Source organism: Mustela nivalis (assembly GCF_964662115.1).
Source record: "Mustela nivalis genome assembly, chromosome: 2".
NCBI classification, from domain to species: domain Eukaryota; kingdom Metazoa; phylum Chordata; class Mammalia; order Carnivora; family Mustelidae; genus Mustela; species Mustela nivalis.
Genome location: NC_139021.1, coordinates 95,370,955 through 95,388,156, shown reverse-complemented (window position 1 = coordinate 95,388,156; position 17,202 = coordinate 95,370,955). Strand labels below are relative to the sequence as shown.

General features: G+C 52.1%; 2 protein-coding genes across 2 annotated transcripts in view; both read right to left on the bottom strand.

The window, feature by feature from the left end:
* TRIM67 (tripartite motif containing 67) overlaps positions 1-9,373 on the bottom strand; it is a 357,821-nt gene extending 348,448 nt beyond the window's left edge. The window contains exon 1 of the mRNA XM_082718918.1: positions 9,364-9,373. The gene's annotated coding sequence lies outside the window, so the exon portion shown is untranslated. The remainder of the gene's footprint in view (positions 1-9,363) is intronic.
* The window catches only part of CAPN9 (calpain 9), a 38,615-nt gene that overhangs the window by 802 nt on the left and 20,611 nt on the right, over positions 1-17,202 (bottom strand). The window contains exons 8-19 of the mRNA XM_082718921.1: positions 16,989-17,066; positions 15,471-15,631; positions 14,307-14,464; positions 13,925-14,133; positions 12,183-12,219; positions 10,833-10,913; positions 9,126-9,183; positions 7,513-7,577; positions 6,966-7,034; positions 6,645-6,723; positions 4,877-4,993; positions 2,190-2,254 (exon numbers count right to left, since the gene is read on the bottom strand). Of these exons, the coding sequence (XP_082575047.1) occupies positions 2,190-2,254; positions 4,877-4,993; positions 6,645-6,723; positions 6,966-7,034; positions 7,513-7,577; positions 9,126-9,183; positions 10,833-10,913; positions 12,183-12,219; positions 13,925-14,133; positions 14,307-14,464; positions 15,471-15,631; positions 16,989-17,066 (1,177 nt within the window). The remainder of the gene's footprint in view (positions 1-2,189; positions 2,255-4,876; positions 4,994-6,644; positions 6,724-6,965; positions 7,035-7,512; positions 7,578-9,125; positions 9,184-10,832; positions 10,914-12,182; positions 12,220-13,924; positions 14,134-14,306; positions 14,465-15,470; positions 15,632-16,988; positions 17,067-17,202) is intronic.

Genomic DNA, 17,202 nt, shown 5'->3' with positions numbered 1-17,202 from the left:
CAGGAAGACCCATAAGCTCTTTAGGCAAATACAACCGGAGGAGGGGCAAGGATCCGATTGCTAATGGATGGATGGGAGGGGCCTCTTGAACTTGGCCACAAGCTGCACTCCTTGGGAATTTAAAAAAATACCACTGTTTGGGTCCTACCACAGAGATTTGGACTTGATTGGTCTGGGTCACGGCCAGGCCACTGGGGTTTTGAAATCTCCCCAGGTGATCCTATCGTGCGGTCAGAGTTGAGGATGACAGGCTTGAAGGGAGAGAGAGGGAGAAGGCTCAAAGATTTTTCCTGTTGTCTTGGAGATGGACAACTATGGGCTGGGGCAGGAAAGCACACAGCACAGGACTTGGGTCTGTTGAGGGGAGGGTGGAGAGTAGAGAGAGCCTGTCCTAGCCCCCGCGCCTGTGGATGCTTGGTTTGGAAGTGACACCTTGACTCTGAGGCAATGGAAAGTTTCCTCCATGCTTCTGATCCTTTGAAGCCTTTGGCCAGAGAGTGTTGACTACCAAACCTGCCTGCTCTGCCCCTGCACTCTGGATAGGTGGTAACGGTCCTTTCTTCATGCTTAATCGTGGCCAAATGTTGATGTCATTGAGACATCTGGGTCTGGAGGTCCCTCTTATTTTCAGAAGGGGCCAGCTTGAGTATGCACACCTTTCTTTGGAACCCCCCAGGTGTTCTGTATGGTTGTCTGTCAGAGGAGTTAATTTATTGAGTGTATAGTGTGCACTGAAGTGTAGAGAAAATACCAGAAAATGAAAATGCCCAGTTTCTGTCCTTAAGGAAATTACAGTATGTCCAGGGATCTGAGATACACACATGAGAACACTGGAAATGATCCAACACAATAAATTATATGATATTTTTAGAAACCAAACTTTTGGTGTAAGAGTAAGGCCTCGATTTCTCTGCAGATGGGGAAACTGAGGCACAGAGCAGCTGAATTGAACAAAATCAAAGCTCAGAGGGGAAGTTCTATCCCATTTGATACACACTGTCACCCACTGCTTTGTCTTGATAGTCAATAAAGCGGAACCCAAATCCAAAATTGCTACTGGGCTTGGAAATGAGCCAGTGTCTGCAGTGCGGATGTTGAAGAGTGCGGGTGGGAGAAGGGCTCAGAGATGTGACGGAGACTCGAGTTGCTACTGTGGGGTCCAAGGGAAGACAGAGCTGAACAGGAAGACACAGGGAGAGAAAGGGGGGAAATGGGCAACAGAAATCACAGTAACTGGTGAAGGGAGGTGGTCCATAGTCTCCTCCCTGCCTTTGGGCAGAAGAATATCTAAGCAGTGTTCTCCGACTTTAGTCTGTGTAGGAATCGATGGGGATCCTCCTAAAATGAAATCTGGCTCAGCAGGTTTGGGGTGGGGCTTGGTATTCTGCATTTCTTGTTTGTGTGATTTTTTATTGTCTTTATTGACATATAACTGACAGAACACTGTGTAAATGTGTATAATGTGTTGACTTGATACATTTATATGTTGCAATGCGATTAGCTAACATTTCTTTCAGGTCACATGATTATCATTTCTGTTTTCGTGGCTAGAACAATTAAGATGTAGTCTCTTGGAAGCTCTGAGGTTTGTCGCAGTCTTGTGGACTGTAATCACTATGTGGCATGCTGCATTTCTAACAGCTCGCCTAGCTGATGCCCACGCCGCTGGTCAGCGGACCACACTCCAGGCAGGCAGAGAAGATGGTCCAGCCCTAGGATGCCTCTTTCAAGCCTCTGAAACTCTGATCCGTGCTCTTCCCTCCATCATTTTTGTTGTCGATAGCCCTGTAACTGGTAAAAGTTGTGTCTTTCTCAGGGTTTTTGAGAATCACGAGACCTACAGGACAGCATGAGCAAGGGGAGTGAGCAAATCGGAAGCTAGAAGGCAGGCAGGCTGAGGAACCCGGATGGCAGAAGGAAGAGAAGAAGAACGCAGGGTTTGCTTGCTCACTCTGTTCCAGGTGATTAATCGTTTTATGCCTCAGTTTCCACTTCTGCCAAATGGAGGTTCTGTTCATTCTTAGCTCACAGGACCATTGTAACAATTGCATTGTCTGCTAACCGACTAGTACCTAAAAATATTAGCAGTTTCATTGTTGTTACTACCCGCCAAGGTCAAGTGTGACCTTCACAGGCATTCAGGAAATATTTATAGGGCGGGGCTCTGACTGGCCCCCGCTGGATCCTACCTCGTTTATGTTGAGACAAATGAACTCCTTGTCCTTGTTCGTTGTACTGAGAGCCTGGAACACCCCTGATGGGAGAGACACGAGAAAAGCATCATTGTGGGGACAGTTCCTTCGACAGGTTTCCTTCTTTCCTAGTGACCTTGGGGCCCTGCAGGGCAGCCCGCGGAGGAGCTGCTCCATCTGGTGGTAAGCAGGGATCTTCTAGAATGGCAGGCCAGACTCAGGCCGGCTACACGGGGATTTCTGTCGCACGATGGGGGCTCTTGAATTCCTGGGAGGGCAGAGCTGGTGGCCTTAGTATTGGGCAACATGTGCTGTCTTCTCCAACATGTCAGTCAGCTGGCTCCTGGGCCCCAAACATCACACTTGTGCTAACTTTTGGGGGAGCTACAGATGCCTTGTGATCCACGGGCCTTCCCCCCGGAGGAAAAGCACATGTATGTGAAGCTAAGCCCTTCAGTCTCTACGAGTCCCTAATGAGAAGGTGAGCACCGTAGGCTCCCGCACACATAGGAGGAGCAGGGGGAGGTCGGAGAGCTGGCCCAGCTGGACATCACAGCTAACGCCTGGAATAACCTGAAAGCTACTTTCCTCTTTGGGCCTCGGTCTCCCCATTTGGTCAAAGTGGCCAAGCCGGCCGAGTCTGGCTTCCCCTAAGAGTCTTCCAGGAGCTTGAAAAATAGAACAAAAAGGGGGAGGGAACTGTCATAAAACAAAAGAGACAGAACCCAACAGCCAGGGGAAGTGAGTAGATCCCGAGACAAGCAAGCAAAGGCATGGAGAGATGACCTGGGAAGTTCAGCTCGCGTCAGTTCTTAGATGACACTGAGGGCTCCCTGAGAAGTGTGTTGGGGGTACAGATGGCAGGAGGGCTGTGCTGAAGACAAGCCTGCCCATTAGAGGTATTTACAGAGGGAAGGACTGAATTTCTGAGCTCTGTTATCAAATAATTTGAAAAAAAATTGTAGGTTAGAAAAAAAAGTGTACATATGAAAGATTAGCAGGATGATCATTGTTGAGACTGGTGTAAGGCTCTAGAACCATCGGGGGGAGGCAGGTTACAAGGAGCCATGCTGTGTTCCACCCCCTGGAGTCTAATTAATTGGCTTCCTGTGCAGCCCAGGTCATCGAAATTTTCTAAACCTGCCAGGAGTGCGGGGGTTGTAATGTGTGGCGAAGTTTGGGAACATTGGTGTGGGGCCCATGGGGACTGACTGGTATTCCTTGTACTTAAGATTAAAAATTCTGAGAATAAAACGTTTGACTACTCCTGGGGTGAAAGCTTAGCCTCGGTATTTTAAAAAAGTTCTCCAGGCGGTGGATCTAAGTAGAGGATCCCAGAGAAGGTGGGTGTGAAGCCCAAAGTGCGTTCTCCCTAATATTCCTCGATTTTGTGAGAACAAGCTGAGAACCCCCAGCTTGGAAGGACCGGGCTGAGGGCATTTAGGAAGGACTGGGACAGCTGAGAGATGGTAAGTTACCAAATATCATTCTCTTTGGGTCCATTTTGTCCACCTTGTAATTCTAGTAAGTATCTGCCTTTCGGGGGGCCTTTCTAAAATGCACCTCTTAGCAGCTAGTGGTAGTGGTAGTGGTAGTGGTAACCACCTAGAGAAAGGCCATCCTGCTGGCTTGGTGTGCAAGGCCCTCCGGCACCGGCTCGTCTCCCTCGTGCCATCATGATCAGCCCACACATAAGCCTTATTTGTCCACTAAGTGCGGCTTTCCGGGGGGTTAGAGCCGGGTGGGGACGGGCTTCCACAGGTAATCCCATGGGCTCTGTGTCACAGAAGCAGAGGAGCTTCGACACCCAAGACACGGGGGGCCCAGGCCCTGACTGGGTTCGCAAGTGCCCTGAGGCCACCTAGCAAACATCCTTTAGAAAATGCCAAGCAGGATGGGTCCGTAATTCATGGGACCCAGTGCAAATAGGAAATGTGGGACCCCTTGCTAAAAAATGATGGAGATCACTTTTAAATGATCACTTTTAATCATTTAATAATTTTAATCATTTTACATCATTTTTAATCACTTAATGATCATTTTTTAATCATTTTCAGTGATGGTGACACTGAAGTGTGAAATCAAGCATGAGTGTCCTCAGGGGTCCTGGACACCGATGCATTTCTCTCCCTCGCCCCCAGTCATGCTGGCCACCCTGGTGCTGGGTTCTAGGCCCCTGGATTCAGCCTCAGCTTGGTGACACTGTGACCATAGACTGCAAAGTCTAAGGGCCTCCTACCCAAAATCTCTCTCTTTCTTCCTGAGGTAACACGTCTTGTTTGGGAAAAACCAGGTCAGGACATAGAGCTTACAAAACACAGAGGCGGGGTGGAGGGCAGGCGACAGAGAGGAAATGGGTTTGACCCCTAATGGGACCTTTGGGGAGCTGGAGCACCACCCCCCGCCCCATCCTCCTGCAAGGACACAGAGGGTGTACACGTGGAGAATGACTCTAAGGGCAAGTGATGTGGCCCTCCGCAGAGGCAGTAGACTAGAAGATTCTTAAGGACAGTCCTGCCAAGAAGACACCCGCACCCCACCCCTCAGCTAACCACTGAGATCACAGGACAAAAACGGTCGTCGCCAGGATTTTTGCCTGGCTGGCTGTACCCACCACCCCAGGGACACTCCCCCCACCCCTCGCCCACCGGGTCCCAGGAGGCCCAGCCCCGCCAGCCACTCACGGCTCGCGTTGTCCAGCCGGACCAGGCAGTTGAGGAAGTCATCGAAGTCGAGCTGGAGGCCCTCGTCCGCGTACCTCAGGACGATCAACTGCAGGAGGTGATGGTTCAGCTGGAAGCCTGTGGGGGAGGGGAGGAGACGTGTCGGCCTGGGCCCCGTCAGGGGCACCTTCGGGGCGCACCCCGCCAGCAGGTGGGCTCCTTGTCCTCAGCCTAGATGCAGCGTGACCTTGCGCATCTCTGCCAGGGGGATTGCCCGTGGGCTCCTGAGGTCACGCTCCTGGTTTTGACATTCACTTACCCGTTATATCTTGCCAACTTTTCACTTGAGGGAAACTTAACGCTGGATGGTGTCTGAGCCCCACTCCCATCACCCTTCCCGCCTCCATTTCTGGAGAGCATTTTTTTTTTTTAAAGATTTTATTTATTTATTTGACAGACAGAGATCACAAGTAGGCAGAGAGGCAGGCAGAGAGAGAGGAGGAAGCATGCTCCCCATGGAGTAGAGAGCCCGATGTGGGGCTTGATCCCAGGACCCTGAGATCATGACCTGAGCTGAAGGCAGAGGCTTAACCCACTGAGCCACCCAGACGCACCAGGAGGACACTTAAACCCAAAGGTGCTGAGGGCTCTAGGAATCATGTTTCTAGAAGGGATGCTGAAGCCCCCAGTGAGTGACGCCCTGGGGCAGGGGCTCCTTGTGTGAGCGACGCCAGGGCTGAGCCAGGGGCGGCTGTTTCACTTCTCTGGGATTCGTGTCCTTATTGGTTGAACAAGGGCTTGAGGGAGGTAAAGTCACTTTAGATCCAACATTTAATGCTTCAGTATCTAACCCACATCCCAGGGACTCCCCGCGGACCTCCCCGCCGCCCCGAACTTCAGTCTACATGCTCGATTTCCAGAGAATGTTCAATATACTGCTTGGAAATCTACCCGGTCTTCCCTGCTCCTCAGTCCCGATCCCAGACAGAGGAGAAGGCCAGTCAGACATCGAGAGAGGTTTCTGGAGCTTCCCGTACTGTCGGTTGCTGGCCATGCCCCAGATGCTGACATTTGCTCCCCACGGGGCTGGAGCAGGGGAGAGAGGGGGCGTCCTCCTGCCCCCACATCAGTCCCGGAAAGACTCAGGCACACCTCTCCTCTCTGCCCTGTCCTTCTCCCCTAGAAACAGGGTCAGCAGGGTCTGATCTTCTTAGAAGATCTCATCCGTGGCATTTTCTGTGTCCTGTCCTTTGTGTGCAGAGCTGATGTGAACTGTGACTGAACCGCCTGGTTTGGAGTCTGGGGACAAAGCCAGGGACAGAGCTGCCCATGGCAGAGGAACTCCAGGAACTCCTCCCTGTCCCTCAGTCTGGGGACCCGGCACGCCCTGCCTCGTCCATGATCATTCCCAGCCATCACCATCTGAAAGTAGCAATTAGAGGTCTGGGGGCACCACGTGTGGCCTGCCACCAAAGGCTCACATGACCTCAGCTCGGCCAGAAAACTTGGCCAGAGGTCGGAGAGGAGGGTCACGCTAAGTCCACCCTCAGTAGATCCATTTTAAAGATTCCTGCCAATATTGCAAAGCGACTCAAAACACGGGCCTGGGCATGAGCGAGTGGGTCCGGAGCCTGACGCCTGGCTCTGGCACTCGCAGAGCTGTGCCCTCAAGAAGCGCAACCTCGGGTTTAAGACCGGCCACCTCCTAGGGCACGAGAAGCCAGGGGCTGTCCATAGACAGTCCCCGGCCACGGGCAGCCCACACCTGACCTTCCAGGCTCTGCTTTACCTGCGGCTTTCAGGGCCATGCGCAGCTCGTAGGAGGACATGGTGCCTGACTTGTCAGCGTCGAACTGGAGGAAAAGGTTCTATGGGGAGGACAGAGGCATTGAGAACCAGAGGGAGGGCACCATGGCCTGCCCACGAGGAGAGACTCCTCGACCTCTTGCTTTCACTTTCATTCTAGGGGCAAGCGTGGATCCTTCTGGAAGCGCTGGAAGCAGAAGGGACCTGGGAGTTCCATCACGCTTCCTTCCCTCCGGCCACGGAAAACCCCTCCTGCTCCAGTCTGGCTCAATCCCCAGAGGTCGTGCCCGGCAGGGTCACCTACTGTCCACTTCTTCAGCTTGTCCCAGAACACTGTGAACTCCCTGAACTCTAGCTTCCCGTTGCCGCTGGTCTGTGCCGAGAGCGTTAAGGAAGAAAGGAAGGAAGACGATTAGGGTTTGGACCCAAGGTGCCTCGTGGGACTTCAGCGATGGAGGTGCAACCGGCTGGCCCGGGGGGCCCGTGACACAGAGTCAGGGCTCCTAGGGAGGTAGCTTAATTAGGAAACCACACTTCTCTGAAGAGGGGAAATGGCAGGGGTGAGATGGGGAGGCGTGAGATAGGCATCGCACCACCAGGTTTGAGAAAGCGCAATGAAAACATTCCCTTATCATCCCCTTAGCGGGGACCCCAAAGTGGCAGCCAGACCCCCAAGTGCCTTCAAAAGCAGTCCCCCTACTGGACGGTCTGTGCCTCCTGATTCTGTTCCAGTTCTAGGTGCCGCCGGTCTTTGCGTATTCTCCGAGGAGACTATCCCACTGGCTAAGGGTGCCGCATTCTAGAAGGGTCTGCACGATGGGAAAACACAGCCCACGGATTTGGAAGGATACATCCATTAGAGAGATGATGTTTTTACAGGACATCAGACTGAGCTTCTTGAACTGGAGGTCCTTTTCTGAAATCACACATGAAAGCAGAATTCACTGGACACGTGATAAGATTAACTTACCCGGGCTGCTGGGAGTGCAAGAGAGGGGTCAGATCCGGGGCTGGGGAGGCGGACACGTACTCACTCTCCAGCTGCTGGTGACAGCAGAACCTGACACGGCCTTTGGGTGGGGGTGGGGGAGGACAAAACTGCACAATATAAAAAACGGGAAGATCTTTCCATTCATTTATCCCAGTTTTAAAAATCCCAAGCAAAGAATTACAAATTAAGACCTTTATCATTTGGTTGCGTGTAATGGCAAACATTTAGAAAGGACATAAATGACCAACGGAAGGGTCAGAGCAGAAAAGGTGACGTGTGTAGGATGGATTGTTACACGGTGCTTAAGAGCGGCATTTTGGAAGCATGTAATGACGGGGGAAATGCTCAGAAAAAGTCAGTTTAAAAGGCAGGACTGAAGTTATTGAAGAAGTTTGAACACTCGCACGCCATTCGTAAGAGCCACTTTGGAAAATGGTTGGAGGGTTCCTTAAAACAGAAAGTACAGAGTTACCCTGTAAGGCAGCAGCTGTCTGAGATATATGCCCAGGAGAAACGTCCACACGAATGACTCGTTCACCGACGTTCACAGCAATATTTGTCACGAGAGCCAGAGAGTGGTAACAACCCTCACGGCCCTCTGTGAGGAATGGGGGAACGAAACCTGGTATATTCCTACAGGGAAATACTATCCAGCCATAGAAAGGATGGAAGAAGTCTTTGCAAATACTACAATGAGGATAAATCTTTTTTTTTTTTTAAAGACTTTATTTGTCAGAAAGAGAGACGGAGAGCACAAGCAGGCAGAGTGGCAGGCAAGGCAGAGAGAGACACAGGCTCCCCGCTGAGCAAAGAGCCTGATGTGGGACTCGATCCTAGGACCCTGGGATCATGACCCGAGCTGCTGGAAGACACTTAAGGACTGAGCCACCCAGGTGCCGCGCGTGATCCTTTTTATATGCAAAGTCCAGAATAAATGAGTCTATAGAGACAGGAAGTAGATCAGTGGTTTCGGGGGCTGGGGGAGGTGGGGGTCTGACTGTTGCAGCATGTAACCTGCAACCCGCACACCAAGAAACATGGTGGGTGGATTGTTCAGCATGAGAATTCTATGTTAAAGCTGTTACATTAACAAATAAAACTGTATAATTGGATGACAATTCCTTGTGTGTAGATGTACACACACTGAGAGACACACACGACAACACACGATGCACACACATATAGGCGGAGACACACACGCACATCTTAACGGGGTTTATCTATGGGTGGTTCAGTCACTGGAGGCTTTCGTCTTTGTCTTTAGGCTTTTTTGCACGTTTACGGAATTTTCTGCCGTAACTGGCATCATTTCTGTAATCAGGAAATAAGCAATGAAAGCTATTTGGCAAGTCTTCCTAGAGTCAGCCCTGGAGAGCAGGGGGAGCTGGAGGAGAGGCAGCACGAGGTCACAGGTCATGCGTCCCCTCCAGAGGAGCCCTGGGGTCCCCAATGGGTGGGGGGATGAGCACTTACTCTTCTGAAGCACAGCATTTAAGACGTATTTGAGTTCCTCTGCGGTTACCTCCATGTCCTGTGGGAGGAGAGATGACTGCTTTGATGGCCCTTAGCGCCTTCTTTGTCACTTGCTTCCAGTCCTGAGCTTGATCTGGCTCAAGCCACAGTGTCACATGTCACTGGCCCTCAGGGACCCTGCTGCGAGCCCGTGTTCTGGTCCCTCAAGACTGCAACCTGCCTAACTTCTCAGGGACACCCGTGCCCCGTGCAGAAAGGATGGAAAAGTTGGGCCAGGTGACACAGGCATCCCCCCCAACCCGGCAAAGCCCCCCATGTGGCACTTCTGTTGGAGGACCTTTGCGTCTGGGTCCCCAAGCCCCTGCACAGCAGAGCTCCTGCAGAGTATGAACAATGCCCACACTGGGGGCTCACCCCATGCTGGGGGCTCCCTCCAAGGACCATTTCAATCCAGAAGACTGGGAGGCTGTCCCGTGGGTTATTTTCAAAACCTCTAGGGTGAATTCAGAGCCACTGATTTGGGGCCATCTGCTAAGCCCACGAGAGCTCAGCACCCACGGCCCTTAGAAGCTTGTCAGAAATGTGGAGTTTCAGGTCCTGCCCCAGACCTCCAGGCGAGAGGATCTGCATTTTCCAGGCTGCTGCAGCAAGTGTTACGTGTGTGACTGAGCTGCAGCGTGAACTTAAGGCTCCTTTGGTCCAGGATTTTGAGCTACTGGTGCAGAATAGTCACCTGTGAAGTTATTTCATATGGGCCTGCCTGGAGCTCCTGAGGCCTGGGGAATGGGGTTTGGGGTGGTCGGCTCTGGAGGAGAAATGGCTGATGTGCGCCCCCCTCCCCTCCGCCACCACCCCTTCCCCAGCACCACTCCGCCTGCCCTGTGGCTGTCTGGCCTGCTGCGGCTTACACAGAACCACCCAGATCCCCATTTCTCTCCACCCAGACAACCGTCCCCAAGTCTCCCTGCCCTCCTGCTTCTTACACGGCCTGAAATCCTGCTGCTCCCCACCCGCAAACACAACTCTTTTATGATTCAGGGGCCCTGGCAGGAGAAGGAAGCGAATGTAGTCGTTATAGTCCCTCCAGGAATTGGTCAAACAAGCTCATTTTATTAATGGCTATGAGGGAGCACAGGTGGGACAGTTTCTAGGAGAATGGAGCCTTAGGCGAGAGACACCCAGGGCCCGCAAGAGAGGCCGGGACCCCCCAAAACAAGCTGACAACTGAGGGGACAAGAATGGGGTAGGGGCCAGAGAGCCAGAGGCGAGGGATGGATCCCGCCTTCCCCAGGGGCTGGTCCTGGCCCGAACCGCCAAACCTGGCCGGGCTGCTGATGGTACCCGACAAAGGTCACATTTGTAATTTCGTGGTGACATCCCTGAGCAACCCCAACTTCCACCCGAGCAGAGAGAACATTCGAAAGGCAATGGTTTATGGGCTGAGTGCAATGAAGCTCCTCTTCAAGGCTCCCCTAGCCTTCCACAGAAAGCCCCAGGCCAGGCTGAGCTCCTTTGGGGGGCCACTGTCCCACCGAAGGTGACAGCCCAGTCTGATGGAGGAGGTGGTCTTTGGGCCCTCCCAGATGATCAGGCCTGGCCTCCCGTTGGCTCCAGTTCCACCAGGCCTCTGGTAACTGCTGTGGAGGAAACCAGGCCCCTCAGCTCCACAGGGGGTCAAGGCCAAGTGTAGCCCGCAGCCGGCCCTACCTCACCAGCAACTTGTTCAAACAGGGCCCGGAACTGCAGTTCCTCCTCTGTCTCCTGGCCAGCTGGAGTCGGCTTCGGAGGCTAGAAAGCAACCAGAGGAACTTGCATTGGAGCCACAGAAAGGACTTGTGGCGTTTGCTATCCCAAAGAAATCGCAAGAAAAAGGCGTGCCCTGGAGGCCTTGTGGTCCCTTGGGAGAGCCTGGGACCTCACTGCTGTGGGGAGGAAACAGAAGGGGCCGCTGCCTGGAGTATTAGGAACGGCCGTCGGATCCCTGGGGAAGGCTCTTTAGAGGGAGAATGTGGAAGGACTGATCAAGGGGACTTTTGCAGACAAGAGCGCTAAGGGAGGCTGGGGTCCTGACCGAGCTAGGGTCCAAGCAGGGGTGGTCGTGGCTCCCTGTGCCCTCTCTCACAGACCCCTCACCACTCTCGACTGTAATTACTTGCTGAACCATCTGTCTTGACAGGTGGTGAAATCTTCGAGGACAGGAGTCTCTCACTAGCAGGCAGCCCTGAGCCCAGTGCATGGAAAGAGCTCAGCAAATGCATTGGGTGTTTTAGTTTTGTCTTGGGCCGATCAATTCTGACTTGGGAAGCATCAGACTGTCCCAGTTATAGCTCAGCACGTCTTCAAAGTCTTACAGCCCCTGAACAAGTATAAAACCCTCCCCTACAGCCCCGCACAACACACATATGGTAGGGAGGAAGTCACGTGTTCCTCCAAGGCCTCTGCAAGAGAATCTCCTAGTCATGCTCATTTTCTTCTGGGTTATTTTTCTTAGACTGAAGCCATTTTAAAGATATCTCATGGGACGCCTGGGTGGCTCAGTTGGTTGGGCAGCTGCCTTCGGCTCAGGTCATGATCCCAGCGTCCTGGGATCGAGTCCCACATCGGGCTCCTTGCTCCGCAGAGAGCCTGCTTCTCCCTCTGACTCTGCCTGCCACTCTGTCTGCCTGTGCTCACTTTCGCTCGCGCTCTCTCTCTGACAAATAAATAAATAAAATCTTAAAAAAAAAAAAAACTTTAAAGACATCTCATGCCCTGCGGAAGCGACAGCCACTTCTCAGGGTACAGAGTGAGTTGGTAGTCCAGAGAAACATCACTCCAAACGAAGAAACATCGCTCCAAACGGAGCTTTCCTCAGAGCACGTACCTCCTTCCCATGCCCGGTCGCGGTAGGACATGAGAGACTTAGAAGGTACAAGGCTTGTCCTCCATGAGACTGGAATCAAGGTACTCACTCGATCGCAGATAAACCATTCCCTGAACTTCAAAGCCCTGAATGACACTGTGATCGAAGGGAACTTTCGGGACTGTCACTGACTCCCACCATCTGCGAAGGCTTACCTCCGGAAGGTCAATGGCCACATCCCCATCCATGTCCCTGGGGGGCAGAAAACACATTGTAGATTAACTTCCTCTCTCGTTCTTGCCGCCCACAAGAGCTGCCAGTCTGCACGCCTCTCATGCGGGCGCTTTTGTGTGAACAGATCTGGGAAATTCATCCTCAGCTTGTACCAGTATCTGGAAGGAGACTGGAGAAAACTCTCCAGCAGAATTTTCAAAAATTAAAGGAAGATCTTTAATTGCTTCTATTTAGTGGAGAAGAAGGAACCACACCTTTTGTAATCAGCTTGGGAACTCTAACCAGACTGGACAACTGGGCTTATTCTCAAGGCCTGCCACCAACCCAATCCTATCCCACCGAACAAAAGATAGAGCTGGAGGCTACGAACTCACAGTGGGCTCCATCTCGGTATCTTAGGGCAGTCCCTAGCTGGGGCTTCATCTGGCTCAAAGGCGTCATTAGCCAACGTAGCCCTTCTCCGTCATCTCTAGAACGTCTCTATTGGGAAAAGGAGGGGATGCTTGTATCTTGAACCATTTTCTCCCTCTGCCACAGAGCAACCGGTGGCAAAAGGAATAATGGGAAACTTTTCATAGACGTGTCCAACACAAAATAATTTTGCTAAGACACTGCAAAGGGGGAGGTGGCGGAAAGTCGGGTATACTAAGCAGAAGGCCAACTTGTGCAGTATAAGCCCTTGACAATTAGCTTTTTTGATGGTAAAGTAAGCATCTGGCATTAGATTTTTGATGGTTCAGGCATCCGTTTCAAAGATATCCATCTCCAATAAACACATTGCCAGCTTCACAGCTAGACATAAAGCCCAGGCACCTCACCCACGAAGTTCTCTCTTTTTTTAGAAAGCTCTGGTAGACCATTTGGCCCGCTCCTTGCTTTTCCTTCAAGCACTTTAATTCCTGCTTTTATGTTTGAAGTTTACCAAGAGTGAGCCTGTTTTGAAACCCTAGGCCCCTACCCCTGACCCCAATAAAGGCACAACCCCAGGCCTGTGCACTCTCTCTCTCTACTCAGGATATCACGGGGGGGGGGGGGCAGGTTTGCCATGTGCTCTCCAGGACCTGTATATAATAAATCTTGTCTTTTCAGAGTTCTTTGGGTTGTTAAGTTGTGTCTTGCAATCATAAAAAGACCCACAAGGGTCAATCTGGCCTCAGCATTGGCTCCAGTTCGGGAAACATCTCTGGGGTCCCACCCCGGGCAGTACCTGCCCACCTGCCTAGGTGAGTGCCATCAGGCGTTCCTAGCTGATGGCATTGCTGTCCATGGGCTGAGACTAACCCCAGACAATTTGGCAACATTTATTTAAACTGAAGCTGAAAGAATGCGTCATTCTGGAAACCGGTAACAGTCACCCCCTTCACTGTATTCAAAAATGAGTCTAGCACTTCTCAATGTGGGTCCCACTCCAGGTTCTTGAGAATAGGGTCTGGAAAGTGGAGGCCTCACCCAAGCGTCACTCTGTGATACTCATCGCCGGGGGAGCGTGGTTCTGGGGGGCCTTGGGGAGAGCAACCTCTCAGAGGCTTGCTCGAGGGATGGAAGGAGCAGAACTAAAATGGAAATTATCCTGCTTTTGCAAATGGGTTGGGAGACCCTCCAGCCTGCTTTCTCAGGTGGATTGTAGGGAAGGGAAGAAAGGGGTCATGGCTCCAACGGTCGTCTGTGACTTCCCCGGGACTGAGCCACTAACCGAAGAGGAATTCTCGAGCTTGCTACTCACTGGGTGACGGCTTTCTTCTCCGAAAAGATCCTCAGGCAGAAATCGGCTTCCTGATGGGGCTCAAAAGTGCTGGGAATCAGGATGTACTCCCCCGGGGGCAGCTTGAAGCGGTCAGAGACTTCTCTCAGGTTGATGAACGTTTTGCTTCTGGCCTGGGAAGCGTGGTACCTGAAGAAGTCCTTGTTCAGGTGCTCGTCTCTCCCGGGGCTCTGCAACCGGCACGAAGAGTGTTGGGAGGGGTTGGTTCTATGGGGGGGACCGCTGGTCTTGGCTACTTGGACACAGTTGGGAACTGGCCATTGAGTCGGGCATGTGGACAAGGAGATGCTGAGGATCCAGCCCCCGGGGTGGGGCTCTGAAGAGCGGCTTGTTTCCTACCCACCTGGTAAATGGCGTAGCCAATGGTCAGCATATCGGCTCCAAACCTCTTGAGTTTCCTTCGATCTTTCTGCATCAGGGCTATGAGGAAAGTGCAGTCCTCCTGCCCCTCGTCTTTCTCGGTCAGGGACAGTTTTATCTGTGGATTGGTCCAGAAGGTATCTGCCATTTGAAAGAAGTGATTATTTCATCTTCCTCAAAAAAAGCACAAAAGACAAGCACAAACAAGCACGTGCGCGCGCGCGCGCGCGCGCACACACACACACACACACACACACTCCATCCAGCCCTACCACATCTTCCCAAACCCGAGAAAGTCATTCATTTCTTCTCTCCCTCTTCTGATGACCCTCATGCCCTACTTCCTGTGACCCCAGTGAGAAGGCCAAGTGCTTCCCTTTCATCTCTACCCTCTCTCGAGCCGTTTCCCATGCAGCTTTTTAAAGACATTCCTCTGGGTTTGCTCCATCTTATTTCTCTCATGTGGTATTTCAGAGGAGAGGACTGTGCCCCTGTGTTTGTGCAACATGAGGAGAGCCCACCCCAGGCCCTGCTCCGACGGTGAACGCTGATTGGCTCATCCTAGTCTCTCTTGCTGCAGAGAGTTGGAACAAAGCCAACGAGCCTGCAGCATTTCCCAAGCAGTATGGGCTCAAGGAATTCCCAGTTAGAGGGATTGACCCCAAGTTGAGGACTTTCGTTGGCTGACTCTGTGCACAAGTGAGGGCTCAACAAGCCTTGGATGGTGCTGGCAGCCCTTCTGTGACGATAGAGAAATCTGGACTGAGGAAGAAGTCCTCAGAGAGAGGGCAGAGCAGAGAATCCCAGACCAATGGCTTGATGGAAGTATGCCTGAAGCCCATCCTGCTTCTCCTCTGAATTTTTCAGCCATGCAAGGAAAAAAAATCCTTTTTATTGTTAAACTAGCATGATTTATGTTTTTTATTACTTGTCATGGGAAATAATCTAAGAGGCCAAACAAGTTTTTCCCCTAAACAATCTGATCCGACTTTCTGCTACGTCTCTGTAGCCCTCCCCGGCCATCCCAGAAATCCTGCTAACTCCGCACTCAGGCTTTCTCTAAGGTCCAGGTGCTGGCCTGCTGACGTCTTCCAGGCTGGACTGGACACTTGGCGATGACAGAGAGCGTGACAGGCCGACTACCAACCCAGGAAATTGCGGCAGCCGCCGGCGGTGGAGCCCCGCACCCAGCTTCCTTGATGGACCGTCACCTCCCACTTGTGGAGCGCGTTCTCTTCCAGGGCGTCAGGGGTGAGGTTGCAGATCTCCACTTTGTCAAAGTGGGTCTTGAAGTCCCTAAACGCCATCCTGCAACAAGGCAGAAAGACACCAGGCATAGAAGGCGATGGTGACGTCGTGATCCATTCATTCATTTAATCATCTAACCAACCAGTAGTGAGTCCCCGTGCCCATCCTTAAGGATGGGGTAACTCAGGAGTGGGCAGACAGAAAAGACACAAGCAAAGCTAAGGAGAACCTGGGTTCAGGGACTGCATCCCCGCCCCCTGCAGCTAGAGTGGGATGTGAGCGGTGATGTGCGGGTCAAGGCTCTTAGGGAGCGGGGTGAAGCGTCTCCTCCAATCTTTCCTGTCTCTCCACTTCCGCTGACTTTCTGCAGATGGCCAGGGGACCCCGGAGGATGGTGAAGCCATACCGAGGAAGGAGCTTGGGTCCCTGAATCAGCACGAAGAGATCCACCCACAGAACAGGGATGTCCTGTTGGACTGGTACAATGAGTGAGCGATAAACTCTATTGCATGTGTGTTTTCATACATCCTGAGTCTACTTATTACAGCAGCTGGTGTTACCCTAAGTCCTCAGTGCCTTGAATCGGGAGGCCACCATGATGGAATTCTAAATCACGCCAGCTTAGCACTTGGACAGGCTTCAAGGAAATGTTAGAGCTGGAAAATAGATATCCACATTACAAATGACAATCTGTTGGTTAAAACTGTAAAAATATGGAAGACAGAGGCTATGCTCGAGGGGAAGAGGAGGGGAAAAAGCTAGATTATTAGTGTGTGCTGGTTTTTGCTTGCTGTGTTTAATAAGGCCTTTAAGAAAAAAGTGAGCTCCGTTCAAAATTGACTGGTTTGCTCCTCAGGGAAGACAGCTGGACATCAGAACTGGGTGGTCTTACAGGGTTAGAAGCGCCAACTCTTTTCTGGACCCCTCAGGAAGAAATAAGATCAAAAGAAGCTTCTAGAGACGAAGGCCCATTAAAAACTCCCAGGTAAGCAAAGCTATTCCACCCCACAGAAAGTCCAGATTAGGAATGTTTCCTGCCCACTTAGGTCTCTATTTTTGGATGCTCTCAAGGTCACTGCCATCGGGGTCCCTTGTCATCAAGCTGGACAAGGGGGCAGCCCCTGGGAGAAGCAGGACAGCCTGTCTGTCTTCAAATACACCATGAAAACTTGGATGAGGGACAGTTCGGAGGAGGGATGCTGGGCTGGAGACACAGGCTCAGCCCCATGTTTCTATCAAATTCTCTGCCAACACAGATGAGCACAAGGGGCTTGAGACAAATGGGTTTGATTTACCCTAAGAAATGGAACAAAGACAGACAGAAGGCAAGCAAGCGAGCCAAGGGCTCTCGGGGACTGCGCTCATACCCGTTGTGTAGCTCATACAGCAAGAAGAACAGAGACGAGGAGCACCGTACCAGAACTCCCCGTCGTCCAGAGCCGTGTGACACAGGCGCTGTTGCTCAGCTGGGCCCACGGAACGCCACTCAGAGGAACTAGGAGGAGTAAGCAAAGTCGGTGGAAAGGATATTGACCTTGGAGGGGGCCGGGGCGTCCCTCCCGAGGAGCCAGCGTGGTGGCTGTGTGGGGACCAATTCTGGTCAGTGCCTACTCCCTGGGCCCCGGAAATGA